Genomic DNA, 21759 nt, shown 5'->3' with positions numbered 1-21759 from the left:
TACCAATTATTTTATATAATAACAGAAAGCATATAACTGTGTTCATTCAGCTTTACAAAATTTTACAAATAACAAAATAAGCACATCAGTGTCACATCAGTTAAGGTGGGCTTAGGACTAAAGTTCCAATGAAATTCAAAATGTGAAAACAACAACAACAAAAAATGGTTTATAATTAGTAACTTTTTTAAACAGATATATTTATTAATTCATCTTATTCTAAAAGTTAATTATTGTAATTATTCAGATGGCAATGTTACTTTAGTGAAATAAGCTTAATATTTGATAGTGTTTTTATATGGCTAGAAGTAAATTAACCCCAAGGAGCAAGTACATCAGACCTTATGCTAGAGTTAGAAACAGATCTCTACTGCCATCATGTGAAGGAAGGATGAACATGGTAACCAAGAGTGAACAACTATAATCCCCATATACTAAAATAATGTATTTAGTCTATTAGGGGAAAAGTAATAGGCGTTTAATTGTAAATATACTCACATAAAGTGAAATATAAATAAAGACATGATACTTCTAATTACACTACAGGTTAAATACTAATATATGAGGAAGAAAATGCATTTGATTTTATAGAGGCACATATCCTGTATTTATATTGACACAAACTAGCTTTGCTTCCCATGTTATGGTTTATTGTAAATATATATCATCGTATTACTATTCATACAAAGTTTGCTGGTCCCATGCAGATCTTTAATATCAAAAGCTTAACAATGTTGGCGTTTTTATTTGAGTTAAGGGTCATGCTTCTATTAACCAAGGTACTTTTACATGCAGTGTTATTCAAAGTTGCACTCCAGCTTTTCACAAGCATCCATCCATCCCATGCTAATCGTTTCATGAAACAGCATGATAAGGAGAACAGGCTTACCACTTTGTTTGGAAAGATTCTGTGCAATAGTGTGGCTCACACTTCAATAAGAGATTTGTTTGCATTGAGAAAGTTGGAAGTTGGCTGTTCAATTAGGCAGACAGGCAATGAAGCGTTAAGTTAGTTGACTCTCAGCTTTCTCTCCACATTATTAGATTTGACTCATTGGAGAAGCATGACTGGAGGCACTCAAATCCAATTGGCCCCCGTTAGCCAAGGCTTGTGCTCTCTTCTGCTCGGCATGCGCTCCCGTAGCTCTCTCTTCTCCCGGCTAAGCACTTCCACATCACCAGCTGAAAAAGCTCCTAAAGTGTCAGCTGTAATCTCCTATGACAGAAATGCACATCTAGTACATTAGTAGTATTGACTGTGAGGTCCAAATCCAGCAACTCAGCCAATTTTTTTGGGCGATACACCTCTTTTCTGAGCAAACGACCACAAACCAACAATATATATCCAATACTGAATAAAACAACCGATTAACATTGATCCTTTTAAGAAACACAGCACAAAACAAACAAAGAAAATGCTAACAGTAATCATGATGGGAACGTAAGCAGTGTAAAAGTCGAGTACAGTTTGAGTTATGAATCATACTAAAAGGAATGAGTTGAGTGAAAACTAGATTCAGGTGTCTGAAATACAGTGTACAGAACACACAATACAGGAGAATTATGGGACATTTCTTCTGGTTAAAACCACCAGATGCAGCTATAACTGTATTTATGCCCTTTTTGAATTATATTTGCTACAATATTTGGTCAGTAATTCTACATTTAGAATCCAAAATAATAAAAAAAAAAATTCACACAGTAGCTGATGTATTAGTATGGTAACGACATTCCCCTCCCTCTAAACTGAGGAAAAGCCATTTGTGTAGTTACAGGATTTCTAAAATCACCATCTTAACAGTTCTTGACCAAAATAATATTGTTAACAATCATTCTGCATATCTGGCCTGTTTATCGACAAGATGGCCTTGTCTTCTTTTTAAAAAAATCTGTAAAGTGTGGCTTTTAAAGGTTATCCGCTTGTTTCCGTTTTTGATGCGATCAGTCTGCTGTGTGCGGCGCGAGTTATTCCACTTTGCTGTACTCCTCCACGTGACCCAGAACTTTCTTCCTCTGGCGCATCATGTGGAAGTAGAGCTGAGGGAATACTGAGGAACATGGACAAAGACGGTCATTAAAAGGAACAGAGCTGTTCATTCACTGGACAAGAATGAGCTTTAAGAGATTTTGCTACACAAGTTCAACTGAGGAATCTGATTATTTACGGATGGAAGATATCAAAACAAAGCATTCTGAAAAAGAAAAAAAAAAAAAGTGTTAAAACGTACAAGGAATGTAGGAGATCATGATGAGGATGAGGAAGGTGTGGTAGTCGAAGGAGAAGTTGTACTTGTTAGGCAAAGTGATGGAGTAGAGCCCTGTTTTTTGTACGTATGGCAGCGCGGCGTAGATTGTCAAAAGTTCCCCCGCCACTCCCATTGGGTACAGCACAATAAAAAATGTGTACCTGTGAAGATCATAATATGTAAGACACACTTTTCTACAAATAAAAAGCCAGTGGATTGACTCTGAGAAGCTTCACCTTGCCCATTTGATGAGGTAAGGCAGATGGTTGAGCAGGCTGAAGGTGTAGAAAGAGTAACGGATGATCTCTGTGACCGTCCAGGCCACCACAAAAAGGAGAACACTGTCTTCACTTTGGACCTAAAACGAGAGTGAACTTTAAGTCACAAGGGGAAGAGACAGATCTCAACAAGCTGCAAAATTTAGTCGAGAACCATGCAGTTATGTCTGCTACCATTTAATCGCAATTCACTGAGGCTACTCGACACACAAAGATGGACTACTGAAAACATCAGAAACAGAAGCACTTCAAAACGCATTCAGGCCTGTCAAAGGCTCCAAAATCGCCTCTACACACATACAGGCTTGAAAGAAGGTTATTTTAGCAACAGAAGCATACACAGGCACACATGACACTTTGCATATTAGTGTTATTCTCTAGTTTTGGTTCAAGCAGGTTTCTCGTAGGAATAACTTACAGACCTATACACTTCAGCTCAGACGTCTTTCTCTGGGATAGACAATCAAAACCTGATTCTTAGTTATAAAAAACTTTAAAAGGTGAATACAATTAAATAACACTCTTTTCTTAACACTAAAATTCTACTCATTTTGACTCTCGATGAGCATTAAAATATTAAAACAGCTGTTGAAATCCATTAGATCCACTAGATGGCAGTAGTCTAGAGCAAACAAACATGGAAATATTGCTCATTATGGCATAGGGAACATTATTAATAATAAAGAGTATTTTGAGATATTTATAGCAGATGATTACTTGATACTGATCATACTTGATACCAATCATAATATACCAATAGACTATAGGTCACCTGAACTAGTAACACATCTGTGTTATTGTTAACTAAAACTTTTCATTCATTAAATTAAAGCTAAAATAGGATACATTATATGTGTGTATGTATATATATATTATATATATATATATATATATATAATAAATAAGATGAAGTTGATGTCATAATAAATCAATAATAAATTAAAGCTAAATAGAAATATATTAAAAAATAAAAAGCACAAAAGCACAAATTTACAAAATTATTAAAACAAACTAAAATGAAAATGAAAACTGAAAATATAAAAATAGCAATTTAAAAATACTAGTAAATACTATAATAGAATATAAAGCATTTTAAAATAACTCTTAACACATGCAAGTTAAACGAACTTACTTCTCTAACGCTGTGTGTCACTGCCCAGGTAAGGAACACCCGTGACAACACTTGAAACCCAGTCAGGACCACCGAGGAGGGAACAATTCCTTCACAAAATTTAGAATGTTAAGTAAAGAGATTATTCATTTGTGTCATTTGGGTCTAATCAAAGTAATCATGCAGTGATGAGTTGAAATAAAGACAGAATAGAAACCATTATACTACACATTGAGAGAGACGTAATAATAGGCAAATGGATCATTATAATAAAATAATTTAAGAGGGTAAGGACGGTTATGATATGACAGAGAGTGCTGCAGGACTGGTTGTTTGCACTGGGAAAGGTCACATTAAGCTTTAAGTCCCAGATAATGAGGTGTGGACTGTGAACTCTACCCTCCACGGGTGCAGTGATTCTCTTTATCACATTATCACTATCAGACTGGCAGAGAAAGCAGCAGCCTTGCTGGCGATGGCGCTGCTGGGTTAAAAAAAAACTTCCCTTGTATAGACAATCTGATCTATATACTGTGCTGAGTGTATATTTATAGTAGAAATTAATAAGAGACTGTTATTAGCAGCTGGTGCACTTACCCACGGCACAATGCAATATCTGTAAAGAGAGCAAAGAACAAAGATTATAAGGTGCACTCAGCCTCTATTAAATATCTTTTTTAGCATAAAGAATGTTTATTGTTATGTTAATGTTTTTGAAAAACATCTCTTATGCTCACCAAGGCTGCATTTATTTAAAACAGTAATATTGTGAGAGTCTATTACCATTTAAAAATGTAAATTAAATTTATTCATGTGATAGTAAAGCTGAATTTTCAGTAGCCATTACTCTTCAGTGTTACATGATGTAAAAGCCTTAACTGTCACTTTTTTTATTTAAAGGGATACTTCACCCAAAAACGAAAATTCTGTCATAATTTATTCACCCTCAAATTGTTCCAAACCTGTATGAACACAAAACAAGATATTTTGAAGAATATGGGTAACCAAACAGTGGAAAAAGTACTATGGGGTCCATCAACTGTTTGGTTACCGCCATTCTTAAAAATATCTTCTTTTGTGTTCAGCAGAAGAAAGAAATTCAGATTTCAAACAACTTGAGGGTGAATAAATGATGACAATTTTCATTTTGGGGTGAACTATCCCTTTAATGCTTCCTTGCTGAGGTATTATTAATACTTTTAAACAAAGCGACTTGCAATAAATAAATAAATTATTTATTGATATATTTTTATACACTTTTTACTTTTGCAAACAAAAAAAATAAAAAAATAGAGCTAAATTCATAATTATGAATGAATTAATATACTGTAGCTCCCATACAACTCACCTCAAGAAGTGCACCAGTCTGAAAGAATTTTAAGGGCTTCTCTATGGAGTAATAAAGACCATGGTAACTTCCTCTGGCAAGATATGCTCGAACAAGACCAACTGCAATCACCAGCCATCTAGATAGGAAAAGATTCATAGAGTAACTCTGTTGTGCCACTTGCCCTTGCTTTGAGAAAGGAGGACATTTCCGCAATGCACACAAACGTGGGACTGCATGCAAATCTCTAACAACACAGCAGTTAGTGGACAGTAGTGGCATGTAACAGTCTCATTCAAATACATCCAGCATATTAATTGCTATATACATGCATTGATGTACAATATATTCAATACAATTTTTCTGGTTTTCCCTTCCTTTACGAAACCTTATACCATATCTGTCACAATAAAAAAAAAAAGTGCAGCTCTTGATATAAAATGATGAAGACAGTATAAAAACCATAATACTAGAAGAGGCGCATCACATCATTATCTGAATATCACCAAAAATCAGATTGACTTAAGGGAGGCAAAGTTAATAAATGAAACAGCATAACACACAGGATTGTAATCGCTTTTCAGGTTGAAAATAATAAATGCACAAAGTGCATTACTGGACAGAGTTTATATAATATAGTTAGTCCATTTGAGATATCATGAAATGATCTCTAAGAATTTACTGAATTGCACCATCAAACTATTCCTGACTGAATTCTGGACTCCAACAGACATTGCGAAAATGTAGAAAACCAGGTTTGGTTACTACTGATGCAACCGCATTGGGAAGTTCAATTAAAGGGATAGTTCACCCAAAAATGAAAATTCTGTCATCATTTACTCACCCTCAAGTTGTTCCAAACCTGTAAAAATTTCTGTTCTGTTGAACACAAAGGAAGATATTTTGAAGAACGTTTGTAACGAGGCCACTTTGGGGCACCATTGACTTCAGTTTTCCACATTCTTTAAAACATCTTCCTTTGTGTTCAACATAACAAAAAAATGTATACAAGTTTGGAACAACCTGAGGGTGTGTAAATGATGACAGATTTTTTATTTTTGGGTGAACTATCCCTTTAATCTGAGTGAATCACTTCGTTCGAACACTCTGTGGTTCTTCCTATACAGTCGAGTGATTCGCAAACGATTCGATTTAATCGAATCGCTAAAAAAGAACCATTACAGAAGAACGGTTCGTCATTTCCAGGCATGGAAAAGGGGAGGCTATAAAATCGTAAAAGTCATGGAGTCTTCAGTGGTGATATTTTTTACTAATTATTCTCAGCTGACAAATAGTTAATCACTCTGTGTAGGAGTGCAGTCACTAAAAATAATGACTAAAAACTCTGGTGATTTAACGAATCGTTCGTTCAGATAAATGAAAACCCGGTGTTTAAGTACTCGCTTTCGACGTTTCACATTTGCAATAAAATAGATTGTACTCAATAATTGCTGTTTATCACATTTATATTATGAACATATAGATTATATCATCAATATAAAATGTTTCAAATATTATGGTTTCAACATGTCACCCCATCTCAAAATCCAGACGAGTGATTTAGAAATTGGTTCTAGCGAATCGATTCGTTTATTGTGCAACAGTTTCGGGTTTGCATTCAAAGGGTAAGGTGCAGTTCAGTTCATTGTATCAACTGATGACTACTGAACTGTATTGCTACATGTAAATCAGCAAAAACAGTAAATTCACTCGTACTTCCATACATGACCAGACCACCGACTGAAAAACAAGAACAGTGCATTCATGCAACCAGCCCTGAAGACTCAATGGCGTGTTAAATAGGCGTTAATAGGCTTAACGTTGCCAACAATTGAATAATGTTTAAACAGAATAATTTCAACATATTTCAATTTCAAATCAAACGGTGCTAAATCATGCCATATAAACTCAAAGGGGAGGTAACCGCGATTCTGTCAAACACTATGAGTACGCTGTCTGAAATCTAACCATTCATTCTTACTGTCACACGCTCGAACAGAGAGCACGGAAGCGCATTTAATTTTCATCATACCCTGCTGTCATAACCACGTTGTAAATGACCAGATAAGCGATGGCCAGCGTGCCGGGTCCCTTTTTCCTCTTGTTACTGGAATCACTGTGCGCTGTTTTGCTGGTCCCCATGGCAGGTGCCGACATGACTGAACTATCATTAGAAAAACTGGATCATCCAAATGGTCCCGGTGAATAAAGGCGTGTGGCCTTGCTGACATGTATGGAAGGTGCTTATGAATGGAGCGCCCCCTGGCGAGGACAGAGTGTAAATTATGTTTTGTGTATTACATAGTTACAGTTTGGATTCGCCTTATTGACGGACATTTAAAACAACAACAAAAATTATTAATGATAATAATAAATATAATACTAATTATAATAATTGAGGTATATTTTAGATTACAGAGAGCTCACAGACATCTATTCCAGTCGCTAGATGGCAGTGCGGGCTCGAGTTCAGAACGCACTTGCCTTTAAAAGGACTCAATTATAATGCCTGTCAGAAAAGAAAAAAAAAGATTTATAAAAGCAAAACAAAAAATAATTGAATAAGCTAATTTTGTAGTATTAACATGAATTCTGAATATAGTTTAAAATCTAGAATGATTTGACAGTTATGACACGTATGCGATTTCTGACAGGCATTGCGTTTGCTTACTAAGTTTACGGAAGAGCAACTGGTGGAAGTGAACGCAATTTAATGGATGAGAGAGGGAGAAATAATCGATCTACGTAGATAATACGCTCGAATTTCTTCTTTAATAGTTTGGAAAAGGTCGCAAAATGCCTTTATTTGGCCAAAATCCGTTCGATCAAGATGTGGGTGAGTGTGACTGTTGTTTTTGTCGAAGTGTTGAGATCTTGACAAGTCAACAGGGCCGATACAGCGCAATGTTTGCTGTCATATCCTCAAGATCAGGATATAATTATCAGGATATAATTATTAAAGATTTCAGACGTAAATAATATAGTTGACTGTATCTTTAAAATATTCTAAATTTCTGGAACTTTTTAGATGAACATTTCGGTTATTCGGTTTAAATACTATATGTCAAAAGGATATTTGATTCCCTTTATATTTATATGTGATTCTATCTGTTAACAATACAATATAACATAATAAATGTAATGAATAAGACATAACGTGATATAAAAATGTAAATATAACAGGACATGGAATATTACATTGTTTATATAAGTATTATTATATAATAAAATCAAGATGCTCTGCTCTTTACATTTTCTAGATTAAAAAAGTTTATTTTTTAAAATCTATTTCCAGTAAGCATGTTCCTCTGTGTAGGAGTTTAATGCACTTGAGTATTTTTCCTTTAAAAGTTAGTCATTAAAATGTGACCAGTTTTTTTGTTCTTGAAGGAGGGGACAAATAATCTATACTAGTGGATTATGACAGAAACGGTTGTGCCTGTTGTGACAAGCTGGATATGTAAAATAACAGGCAAAACAGGCTGCTTTGTCTGTTTAACGGGATGCATATAATACTCCTTATTAACTACTTAACAAACACTTGTCCTTCCTAGCATGTAAAATTAATAATATCCACTTATTTTGTTATTTTAATTAATTAAATTATTTATTTATTTTTTACAAATTGTATGATTTAGTATTGTGTTTGTGCATTTTCTGGGTTTATTGCCTTTAAAGGATGTTTAGACATGCATAGGTAGAGACTTTGACTCACTTTGATATGGCTCAGTAATGACACCATTCATTGAGTCATTTGGATGCTCATTTGCATTTTTAGAGAAAGCAACCAGTGAAAATAACACAGCAGAGGACTGGGGCCTCATTATGGATATCTGTGACCGGGTTGGGACAACTCCGAATGGGTGAGCTGAAATATCAGCATACAAACACGATTTGAATAACTATATGTTTTTTTAATATTTATTTTAGTAACAATTAGTAACATGAATGTTGCTTGTATGCATTATTGTTCTTATTATATAGGTACATTTTTGTTAAATGGATTTTTAGTATTTAATTTTTTTAATTTTTTTTATTCTTAATATAAATATTATCATGCCCCAATTTGTCATTTTCTTCTCTTTTTTTTAGTGCAAAGGACTGTCTCAGGTCTGTCATGAAGCGAGTAAACCACAAGGTCCCTCATGTCGCTATGCAAGCGTTAACGGTGAGGCTCTTTATCTTCACTTCCCATTGTAGTAAAACGGAGGCGCAAGGGTTTCTGCAGTCCAGAAAATAATCACATAGGTTGTCACAGTGTTTACATTCTTGGGAAAGTTAATCTATTAATTTTATGCGTATAGTCACTGTACACTAAATTGGGATAGAAGAAACAAAAGCTGTAAAAGCTTTAAAAACTCCAGAGCACTTTAGCCTACAAAGAATTCTCACATTATTTTTAGATAACTTCTCTAATTCTGGATGTATCTTTACAAAAGTGTATTACATGGGTATTACAAAGGAATGGAATGGGTTGATATGCTCTTTGTTTGTTTTTTGTTTTGGGTTGTTGAATTTGTCCTAATAATAATTGTTATTGTAATAATAAGAATTATTATTATTATTATTATTATTATATAGTGCCCCTATTATGCTATTTTAAAGGTTCCTAATTTTGTTTAGGAAGTCTAATACAACAGGTTTACATGCATCAAATATCAAAAAACACTTTAATTTTTCATTAAGCCACTTTTCCACCAAAATTTACCCGGAACAATTTGTCTAGGAACTTTTTTCCCCCAGACCTGTTGCTGCCTGTGCTTCCATTGTGGTCTAAAGTACCGTGAAGATTAGGCAAGTGACATAGGACCGCGCACGACTTTCCAGTTCTCGCTGGATTTCATCCTCCGCATATAAGCTTAAAAAAGGCTGAACCTCGCTGTCGGTCCATCGGTCATACTACATTGTTGATTCGAATATCAAGCGACTCTTACTGCACGCACCGCAACAGACTTTTAAAATGGTGGTTGAAATAAAATGCTGCGTGGAATCAACCAATCAGCATGTCCAAATTTTTACCTGGAACGTCATTTGGACACTGGTCCCTGTGGTCGAAACACACCGAGTACCACCCCAAAGTCCCTAGTTCCTGCGGTGGAAAAGAGGCTATAATATACAGTGCACATCACCACATTTTTCAATGATTCTCAAACAACTCATTCGAAGATTCAGTCTCTCTAAACCCCTCCTTTCCAAGAGCCAACTCTGCTCTGATTGGCCAGATGGCCTAGTCTGTTGTGATTGGTCTACCTCTTACAGCGCGTGTTGGAAACGAAATGAACATTACCATAACTGAATTTCAGCTCTGGAGGTTTCCTAAAGCTCAGCAATTGTACACACTGTAAAGACCGTTATGATGGTGTCAATTTTACCATATCAATCTGAGCGCAACTCCGATAATAAAACATTGGAACTAGTTATTCAACCTGAACCTTTATCGCAAGGACGACTTGAGCAGGACGTTTCTCAGTGAAACGCTACTCGGTTTGACGTACATTACGAGATGTTGCAACTGTAATTTCTCATCATCAGTATCAACAAGTGTATGTCCATCAACAAACCGATGCGTATATTTCTAATTTATTGCGTTATTATTAGCCTAAGACCTACACAGTATAAAACACAAAATTACGTATTTTGAAAACCCGGTAGAAAATATGTACATCAGTAATTAATCATACTTACAGGTTATGATTCTGAGGAGCAAGTTGGTCCAAATAAAGTGGGTACTGTCCCATCTTTAATGGATAAGCGTTTTGTAAATCCCATTTAGATTTGAGAAGCAATCGTCAAAAGGTTATACTGCTGTTTTGTCACTGTGGTCATTTTAACCACTGACTCGCCACATCCTCATACTTTGGAAGTGTCTACAGAGAGAATTTGCTTTTGCAGAGCAGAAAACATCTTCTCTATATGTACACAACACGAACCAGCTACAGTGCTATGGTAATATTTGAAAAAAACATAATAGGGGCACTTTAATAATCTTTATGATGTGACATTTCACTCACACATATTTAAACTACAAACAGTTATAAAATGTTACAAGTGTGCAGTAATAATAGTTATTATTATTAATCTTTATTATGATGTCACATTTCATTTAAACACTTAAATTATAAACAGTTATAGAAATTTTACAAGTGTGCAATAATAACAATAATTAATATTAATCTTCATTATGATGTCAGATTTCATTTACACACATTTATAGTATAAACCGTTATAGAAAAGTTACATGTGTGCAGTCACTGTTTGTATAGAATATTTCAATGAATCGATCAAACCCGTTCACAAATTGGCAAATCTGTATTTTAAACAAATAATAGCTGTTGAAATATTGCTGTAATTCCCCTGTTTAGTTGCTAGGTGCCTGCGTTTCAAACAGTGGAAAAATCTTTCACCTAGAAATCTGCTCGCGGGAGTTTGCCAGTGAAGTTCGTAGTGTGTTGAACAGGGTAAGGAACTTCAGCTTGCTGTATATATATTAGTGTAATTATATACATTAAGGCAAATCCTGGTTTCTGAGTACAATAAATGTTGATAATGGTTACCATCCTCATCCTCTTCTCCTCAGGTGCACCCAAAGGTTAGTGAGAAACTGAAGGCCCTGATGGTGGAGTGGGCCGAAGAATTCCAGAAAGACCCGCAACTGAGTCTCATCAGTGCCACCATCAAGTCCCTCAAAGAAGAAGGAGTGACCTTTCCTACCGCAAACACCCAGGTAGGTTACACTTTATTTTGCTGGTCCACTTTAGACATTCTACTAACTATTTGCAACTACATGTCAACTAACTCTCATTAGACTATATAGTAGGCAAAAAACATGTGACAAAATGTGTGTCTGAATTCACAATACTCATAGAAGAGTAGGCAAAAAGTACTCGGATGACCTACTACTTTTGTGCGAGATTCTGAAGTATATATAAGATGAATGGCAGTGAAGTGACGCAACTGACGCTGGTAGGTCACATGAAAATGACAACATGGCGAATGTAGTACGTCCGAATTACATTCATATTACACACAATCATACTATATAGAACATACTTTTTTAGTGCTTGCAAAGTAATTATTCAAAATACGTACCTACTCGAGAGTATGCAATTTTAGACACAGCCATGATTAATTTATAATGCATCTCTCATACAGAGGTGGTTCTTGACTATTGATAATTGACTAGGGCCATTCATGTTATTGTAATTTTAATTTATCTTTAAAAACTTGTGCTCTTTTTCTAAGATTGACCAAAACAAAAGAGAGTAAACAGTAAAGAAAAGCTCACAAGAAAAAATGAAATCAACTGTACAAAATAATTTCAGGTTTTGCCCACACTGTCAGTAGTTATTCCGATTGGCAAATGCATATTAGTGAAATATTATCACAATTTAAAATAACTAGTTCAATTTCTGTCGTGGCAAAGCTGAATTTTCAGCAGCCATTACTGTAATAAATGTTTTCCAGGATTGTTTGATGAATAGAACAGCATTTACTTGAAATAGAATTCTTTTGTAACATTATAAATGTCTTTACTGTCACATTTGGTCAATTTAATGTGTCCTTGCTGAATAAAATGATTAGTTTCTTTCCAAATTAACTTATCCTGATTACTGATCCCAGCCTTTTGAACTGCAGTGTATCAGTGCTTTAGGTATGATATACAGTTATATAATTTAATAATTAATACCAGCAACAACAAATATACACTTGTGAAAAATATAGTTCGACGTTTTAAGTTGCATAATTCTGACGATATCAGCCACAGAAACTTCAAAACAATATTGTAATGACCTATATTGCATAGATGGCATGACAACATGGAGACACAGATACATCTGTCACAGATTTCTGTGACCTTACCAGTACAGAAAAACAAACTGAATAACTAATGAACTTAGCAGATCTGGGATGTAAAAAGTCACTTTGAATTTAAACTCAGTCAAGTTACAGGGTCATTTATCTAGGCCAAGACCAGCGGCTGCTGTCTGTTCATCAGCATCTGTGTTTTTGAACAGCTGACATCACAGTGAGATCCAACAGGATCATAGAATTAGTTAATAGTAGGAATACTTGGGGGTAACACTTTATTTCGATGGTCCACTTTAGACATTCTACTAATTATAAGTAACTTTGCAACTAAATGTCAACTACCAGCCATGTGACTAAACATGACCACTGTTTCTCACATGACATATCTGTTAACACTTTAGCTATTTGTATAATTCAGCCAAGTGCGTCTGGAATGCTACAGCATGAGCATAAACTGGAGACAAGAGAACCAAGAGGCTAAAATGGAATTTCCTGCTACATATTTGCCTTGGTGACCTCACAGCACTCTGAGATGTCAATTCTTCTTTGTTCTCTTCCTCCTTCATTTATTGTGTAGTTCACTATTATGTTAGACTACAGGACTAGTGCGTGTGAACTTTTCTGTATCTGTTAATAAGTGTTGACTAGTTAAAATAGGTCACAAGACTTTACTGTGTCACTCAAAGGTCGTCATATACATGTTATCTCAAAAACCTACTTATGTAAATGGGTTGTGACGGAATCATTAATTAACCTTATCTGATCAGTATCAGTGTTTTTGCTTTTATTTTTTTCTTTGGTATTTACTGTAGTACATCTACAGATGGCGTTATACAGTAGTCAACATTTGAAGTGGATCAAAAAAAGTTAAGTTGTCCTAAGAACTAAGTTGTCTTGAGAAGAAGGTTTTAGGACCACTTTGATAAAAGTTTTAAACCACTTCAAATGTTGACTACTATAGTTCTGTGTGTGTTCATATACTGTATAGCTGTTGTGCAATATATACAATATAATTAAATTATATATATTTTTATACACTATTATTCAAAAGTTTGGGTTCAGTAAGTTTTTTTATTTTTTTTTTTTATTTTTTTTAAGAAATTAAATCTTTTATTCAGCAATGATGCATTAAATTGACTGAAATTGAATTCAGATGAGTAAAGACATTTACAGTGTTAAAAAAGATTTCTATTTCAAATAAATGCTGTTCTTTTTAACGTTCTATTCATCAAAGAATCCTGAAAAAAAATGTATGTCAAATAATTTATTAAGCAGCACAACCGTTTTCAACTGATAATAAGAAATGTTTCTTGAGCACTAAATCAGCATATTAGAATGATTTCTGAAGGATCATGTGACACTGATGACTGGAGTAATGATGCTGAAAATTCAGCTTTGCCATCACAGGAATAAATTTAAATTTTAAAATATAGTCAAATAGAAATAAATTATTTGATTTGTAATATTTTTCAATATCACTGTTTTTACTGTATTTTTAATTAAATAAATGCAACCTTGGTGAGCATAAGAGACTTATTTCAGAAACATTAAAAAATCTTACTGACACCAAACTTTTGAATGGTAATGTATATGAATATAATATATACTTTTTTTGTTTTGTTTTGTTTTTTAAAAGTAATTTTTTGCAAATCAGTGCTGATGTGTTATCATGTGATCTATACTTGCAGAGCTCCAGCACAAAACCCATTAGCACTCCTGCCACGAGCAGAATTGCTGATGATGATGATCTGGCCAAAGGTGAGGAAGGTTGTTCATAATTTTCATATAATTTTTTGATATTAGGGTTTATTTAGTCTCATCTGTCAAATGATTTTGGGGCCCTGCCAAAGCATCATAAATTATTTGGCCTTGTAACTGTGGAGTCAAACCATAGTCTTCTTTACCGAGATAATGAGTGTTTGTATTTTGTTCTGTGCAGCCATTGAGCTGTCTTTACAGGAGCAGAAACAGCAGGCAGAGACACGACCCCTCACCATGATAGCTGATCCACCCTACAACACCAATGGAGGGAAAGAGTCACGTAAAGTGCGCGCACTCTATGATTTTGAGGCGGCTGAGGACAATGAACTCACTTTTAAGGCTGGAGAGCTTGTGCTCATTCTAGATGACAGGTATACGATTGTGTAATTTATCATTAAATAAAAAAAAAATTATTTTAATTAAAAGATGTATTTAATTTAATTGTTTATACTGTCATTAAATTTCCCATAGCCCATATTGGTTGTCCATTATTAAATTATAATGTTGCTATTATCCAACAGTGATCCAAACTGGTGGAAAGGAGAGAATCATAGAGGAGTAGGCCTCTTCCCTTCAAACTTTGTCACCACCAACCTGAATGCTGAACCAGACCCTGGTAATACACTTTATGATCTGAATTTTTGTGCAGAAATAATAATTTGTTTTTCTACTCAAATTTCACTCACAGATCTCATGAATTCTCTTTCATGTAGTGATGTATGTAGAGAAGACAGTAGTCCCGGAGGAGCCGATCATCGAAGTCAAAGCTGAACCTGAGCCTGTGTATATAGATGAGGTGAGTTCTGAATGAACTTTGGCTGACTCAGCCACACCTCATCACTAATCTAGAAAACTGTCCAGAAGAAATTGACATGAAAAACTGGCTCTAGGTGAAGTTCTTTTGGTTTATTATCTTGATTGTTGTTCTCTACAGGAGAAGATGGACAAAACTCTCTACCTTCTCCAGAACACAGACCCTGCAGATGCCTCACCTGACAGCCAGGAGCTGATCACATTAGAAGGTACCAGGATGTCTTTAATGTCTTTTCTGCAGATCACAATTGCATTTAGGTGTAGGGGTGAGCGGTACATGTGAAAATATGGTCAAAATATGACCATATATATGTAACGAACCCTTTTCACAAACTGTGATGACTGGTTTCCACAGTTGAATTAAAGTCGGCATGTAACTTCCCTATTGAATCTTCCCTATTGTGATGTATATCCGTGTGAAATGGCTTCTTAAACAAGAAAAAATGTAGGACGGGACTTGATTTTGTCCATCGGGATTTGTGTGGTTTGCTGTTGCTGTAATCTCATGTGAGCGTCAGGTTTCCTCGCACCAGAAAACACGTTATCAGAGAAGAGAAGTGATGTCGCTGCAAGAGGGAGGGTTATTTTGTTTAAAAATTGCACATGAACTTTAAAAAAATAAATAAAAATGAGGTGCATGGATAAATCATTTAATAAAATACCACAGTAATCCATAAAAGAAAGAATTGTAAATGTATGGCATTGTGACTAACTATATATATATATTTTTTTTTTAAATGTACGTTTCTAACGCTACTTTACGTTATATTACTTGCGTATTAAATTACAGAAAAGGTGGGAGGTGATGGCATATTTTCCAGCTTTCTGTCTTCTGACCACAATCAATCTCTGGATATTTTTTCCTTTTATGTAAAGTCATAGAAAACACTATTGTTGATTTTTTTTTTTTTTTTTTTTTCCTCTCTCCTCTCCCCCTCTTGCTATTGGGTTATATTAAAAATTATATTTTTTGTAGTTTCCATTCACCGCTATAGAAGTTTACCCAACTATGACATCTGCTTCTGAGAACCCCAGAAAAGTGAAAAGTGGCCCATTTTTATATCAAATCATTACATGGCTTTCTAGAGTACTTAATTCTGGCCCAGCACTCACCACACAAATTAAATGTTTTCAAGGGTTTATTTACAAGGTCTTTTTTCAGGTGAATAATGATAAAAATGCTGATAATGGTAGTAACAATAATTTCAAAAGAAACAAGTACAAAGAAGCTTCAGGTTTCAGGAGGAGATAAGGCTGAAATAACAAACAAAAGGTAAACTCCCTGTGAGTAAAAGTCTAAATAACCTATCAAAAGAATCAAATAAACAACAAAACATTTCCCTGACTTCCTTACTAACCCAACGCAGGAGAAAATAGTTCTGCAAAGAAAATGTGCCACCTCCCTACGGCTTCTACAATCAATAACAGTAACCCCTTATTTACACTGCGTGCGTCTGCGGCGCGTATCTGCTTCAGAGAGGTTTTGTTCCGTCCTCTACGCGGTGTGAACTCACACCAGAAGCATTTCAGAAGCGAAGTGGCTGGATTTGCAAGACCACTAGATTTGACTGTCCGACGTTGTTTTCCTTGATTTTTCGTGTTTTTAATGGTTATATTTTGTCTGGTTTAATTGTGTTTATTGCTATGCCATACTTTATTTTGCTGTAGCCTACAGACGAAGTTAATACACTTAAAGTCCAGTTATGGACAACAAGAACAAAATTCTTTCAAGTTTTTCAACTTCGAATCTCTTGTTGTCAATTTCTGGCCTCCTAGTGATGTAAAATATGAGCAGGAGTCTACATAGGGTGATTATTTTGACTTTATTTCGTATTTGAGCTGCGCGGCTTGGACGCGGCATCCGTCAAAAATAGACTTGGCGCCTATATTTAGCGAAGCGGCGCGGCGAGCCGCTTCTGGGCCGCTTCTGAAACGTGCTGCGGCGCGGCTGGTGTAAACACAAAGCATTGACTAGAGTGGCCGCGGATCAGCTCCAGTAGCCACGTCGCAGCCGTAACGTGCCGCAGACGCGTGCAGTGTAAATAAGGGGTTAGGCTACAACACATCAACTTTGGCTGCCACCACAGCAGGAGCAACAGGTTTTCTTAAAACAATATAGCTCAGTGCAAACACTCAACTCTACAGCACAATGTCTGGGACAGCCGACAGGTCACACTCTCTGGAGAAAGTCTCTCTCTGAAAAGCCAGTTCCTTCTGCTTAAATACAGGCTCCTCTCCACAATCACTGATGAGGAACAGCTGGTACCAATCACACTCCTATGAGAGGATATGGAGGAGTACAGCAAAACAGGCAGAAAAACTACATTTCCCAGCAGGCGGTTAGCCAGCTGGAAAAATACGAAACAACACAAACATTCACAATAAAAATTAACAACAATAAATAAATAAATATATGACCTGGGACATAACACGTCCACCAGTACATTACAAATACCACTGTAATTTGTAATAACTGAACAAAAACAGGTATTCATAGGACAGTTGTCAGGACATAGGACAACGCATCAGCTATTACATTTTTTGATCCCTTCTTATGATGAATTTCTAAATTATACTCTTGTACAAAGAGGGACCAGCTCATTAGGCGTTGATTAGAATTATACATTCGAGATAAAGTCAGGGGATTGTGATCTGTGTAAACTAACAATGGTACAATTACCTCAGACATAAACCTCAAAGTCTTTTGTCACTATTGTCATATGTGACATTATACACAAGTTTCAACAGTAAATGATGATCAACCCAATTCCAGGGTGTTAATCTTTTGTTCTCTTCATCTTATAGATGCTTGTGAAAAGATGAACCCAATGATTGATGAGAAACTAGAAGAGATCGACAGGTTTGTTGCAATCAAAACTTACCCCAAAGCAAGCTGCATGTTTTCCCAGTCTTGGCTTATGAGAAAGAACATCTCTCTCATTCCCGCAGGAAGCACTCAGAGTTGTCCGAGCTGAATGTGAAGGTGCTGGAGGCTCTGGAGCTGTATAACCAGCTAATGAATGAGGCTCCACTTTACAATGCATACTCCAAAATGCAGACTCTCCAAGGCACTTACCCAGGAGCCCCTACTCCTCTCACTATGCAGGTTGGCCTAGCTATCTAAATGGAAAATTAGTGGCAATTCAGTCCATGATATTCTCTGACATAAAATTTTTGGGGGTTTTTTCTTCTAAAGCATTGTTCTGACTTCTTAATGTATTTATTTATTGTCTCTCAGGGTTATCAGCCATCTGGAGCCTACATGTCCTCTGGTGTTCCACAGGGCTATAGTCTTCCGGACCAAGCTGGCCCTCTCTGCTCTCTTCCTCCTTCAGTCAATTCAGCAGCCACCAGCCAACAAGCACAACCTCCTTACATCAGGTAATATAAAGGCATCCTGCTTGCCTCCTTCTAAATCTCAAACAACTTTTGCCTGGTCTACATGTATATGGACAATCAAAAAATCCATATCGGTTGACCACTAATCTGTATGTGTCTATTCAGTTACTGAGAAATGCTTTAAAAAACTTTCATAACAGTTTGCAATATTATCCCACAGAGCTTTTATGTCAAAAACCACAGGAGAAGGGTCTAATACTCATAATAATACTTTCTTCTTTATTTTTTAAATTATATGCTTTTGTTTAAAATGTATCATTGTAATAGTGGTGTTGGGAAAACTGCCTTACATAACTGCAAATTGTTTATTTCTTGCAGCGGCCCGATGAATGCACCATATGTGAACCAAGCTCCCGCCCCTTACCCGCCACAGATGGGCGTGACTATGGACATGTCTGCCTATCAGAACGCTAATCCTGGTCTGCCTCCCACCTCCTATCCGATGTCAGCTCCAGCCCATCCCGCACCCCAGCAGCAACAAGCGGCCTTCTACCAGCAACCCCTTCTGTAAGGCTGTACGACAGGTCCGACTCCACAGCCGTAAAATCCAATGCAAATTCCAAATGGTGAAATGAGTTCGAGAGTATTTTCCTCTCTCATCTCTGTTGATGTCAAGAGGTATGCAAAGATTCGCTGACATTTGTCTTCACAGGACAGAGATATCCACTCGAAAGGAAGCAAGCAGTTCTTTTTCTCTCCCATTTATTAACCCATGAAGCAGTTTAGGGCAGGTGTTCAGAGTTGATGGAATGAGTCACACTAACCATAAACACAATTTTCATCATCTTGTGATAATCACCAGCATATTCGTCTTTATTTCTGAATGTGAATTTAAAATTGAATGGTAAAATGCACATACATGGATATTATTCTTCATTTGAAGAGTCAATTCTTTAAAGCTTATGATTAATTGTAGCCATTTTCCATTTATTTCTGGGTTAACTGACCCTAAACTTTAATTTCTTGCCTTTCAAAAGCAAATGTGGGGTTTTTATTGATGGCACCGTGCGTTATAGAGAGGACAATTGTATGACGAAGATTATACATGGATCACCAAATCTGGAATGAATTTATGTGCCAATGCTCAGAGCACTTGTATAAACTCCTACAATCAAAATGGCAGTTTTAGGTTCAACATGCTGTTAGTTAGATTCCAGAATTATGGGACCGATTTAGTAGGGGCAGCAACGGGCTAGAGACTTTAATGTAATATTCCTTTGCAACCTGTGCTTTAGAACTGACAGTGGTCACAAATGCAATCCCTTTATCGTCAATCCATATGTTTCACTGTATAATGATATTTATAATATGCAAGAACCGCTTGTGTTTGCATTGTGGGTGTTTGCTGTTGTTTGACTTAATTTAAGCATGTAAAAGTGCATACAGTATAATTTTCATCTGGTCTATGATTTCTTCTGCTGGAAATGATTGATTAATTGTTTTTTTGCTTCTTACATATGTAAAGAAATGTGCTTTGCTGATGTACCCACCCATTTCTCATTAACTGAAGTGGGAAAATGTATAATTCCCTTATCATATTGACAGCTTTCATTCTTGTTAAAATGGGATTAATGTAGTAAAATATAGATGAAAATTGTCTTTATTTTTTTTCATAAACTGCTTGGAAAAAAAAAGCTACTGTATATTAGATGTTAAATAAATGGCTTTGTCTGTATTGCACCTTAACTTTATAAACATTTATTTACCACCAGATGCCTTGTTCTTTCACGAGACCGAATAAACATAGAAACCAATTCAAAAGACTTTATTTCAGAAGCTGCTGTATATTTGTAAACCTGTATGTTTTAAGAGATTTAGAGGGAAATCTGTATTGTAGTCATGGACTCAATGTTTTGTAACATCAAGGTTTCTTTGTATCCTGCCTGCTCATTTTTCAAATTCCTTTTGTAACACAGTGATCTGTTAAAGTCTTCAGAAAATAAAAACTACCTGTTTCAAAGGTTGCTTTTCTGTGGATACTTTCCCAGCGTTCTCACAAACAGATCTCGATTTGGAGATGCTGAATGTTACATTTCTATTATACATCATTTGTGCATCAAATATGGTTATGTTTTGTCAAAATCTTCTTGCTAAGTTATGCACAGCTGATAATTATCAATCTCATGGGTGAATCCTTCCTCATACGGTCTGTTGAAAAGGCAGCTAATGCTATGATACAGATACCCATGCAATTTAGCATATCCTTTTCAGTTTTTTGTAGATGCGGCACACAAGAGTTAAAATATTTAAAAATAATTCTCTTGGTTTTCATCTATGCTGATGAATCTATACATAGGAGGCCACTTTGCAGAGTGTGTTGCAACAGGCCACTGAGACAGTAATATTGTCATTATTAAAATGGGTCACACATCACATTAGCGTTCATTTTATAGTGTTGTCATTTATGTACTGAGAAACAGAACAGCTTGTAAGTCTCCTACTTAAAGAGAGGTAGGCTACTACAGGTGTGAATTTGATTGCATTGACTTCCCACAATTTTTTAAGGTGGCATTTAACAAACAATAGATAACAGCCAACAATAGTAGACAAAATTTAAAATTTATTTTTAATGTGTTTACATCACCTTCACATGTCACATTGATTTGCTCCTTTTTTTTTTCTTATAGTAGTTCACGGGTAGAAACAATTTGAGATTTTTTTGTTTGTTTGTTTTAAATGACATAATTGGTAACTGAGATTGAAGATTATTTTATCTAAAGAAGAAGCATGTTGATTTACATACACAAACTTTTTTATTAATTAATTTGATTAATTTGCTGAATAAACTTTTTCACAAAATGGTCTGACAGCTACCAAACACATTGTAGACAAGGTGGACGCTCAATGCTTTAGTTTGCATGTGCAAACAAACAGACATAATAATTTTTCTGCGTAGGACTCACGATGCCCGATTCGCGAATGAGTCTTTTCAATGAATCGGTCAGCAAAATCGGTTCGCGATTCAGTCCGACACTGAACCTTTCGAGCAGCATATTCGCTTACTGAATAGTTTGG

General features: G+C 35.6%; 2 protein-coding genes across 3 annotated transcripts; one reads left to right on the top strand and one right to left on the bottom strand.

The window, feature by feature from the left end:
* Positions 1-628: 628 nt before the first annotated feature.
* hacd2 (3-hydroxyacyl-CoA dehydratase 2) lies at positions 629-7215 on the bottom strand. The gene is made up of 7 exons (XM_051905296.1): positions 6995-7215; positions 4984-5101; positions 4233-4251; positions 3657-3745; positions 2483-2604; positions 2229-2407; positions 629-2048 (listed from the first exon to the last, which is right to left on the bottom strand). Exons 1-7 carry the CDS (start codon positions 7117-7119, stop codon positions 1966-1968), a joined length of 735 nt encoding a protein of 244 aa, XP_051761256.1. The 5' UTR covers positions 7120-7215; the 3' UTR covers positions 629-1965.
* Positions 7216-7609: 394 nt separating this feature from the next.
* Positions 7610-20704, top strand: stam2 (signal transducing adaptor molecule (SH3 domain and ITAM motif) 2). Of its 2 annotated transcripts, none has more exons than XM_051905295.1 (14): positions 7610-7798; positions 8741-8825; positions 9055-9130; positions 11325-11420; positions 11540-11686; positions 14460-14529; positions 14711-14903; positions 15054-15148; positions 15246-15328; positions 15467-15554; positions 18151-18205; positions 18295-18451; positions 18584-18726; positions 19063-20704. In XM_051905295.1, exons 1-14 carry the CDS (start codon positions 7759-7761, stop codon positions 19253-19255), a joined length of 1521 nt encoding a protein of 506 aa, XP_051761255.1. In that variant the 5' UTR covers positions 7610-7758; the 3' UTR covers positions 19256-20704. The 2 variants fall into 2 exon arrangements, with proteins under 2 accessions (XP_051761255.1, XP_051761254.1); XM_051905294.1 differs by having other exon boundaries at positions 14460-14538.
* The last annotated feature ends 1055 nt before the right edge of the window (positions 20705-21759 follow it).

The sequence above is a fragment of the Ctenopharyngodon idella genome, chromosome 9 (genome assembly GCF_019924925.1).
Source record: "Ctenopharyngodon idella isolate HZGC_01 chromosome 9, HZGC01, whole genome shotgun sequence".
Lineage (NCBI taxonomy): Eukaryota > Metazoa > Chordata > Actinopteri > Cypriniformes > Xenocyprididae > Ctenopharyngodon > Ctenopharyngodon idella.
Note: the sequence above shows the minus strand (reverse complement) of the source record. Positions and strands in the feature narration are given on the sequence as shown.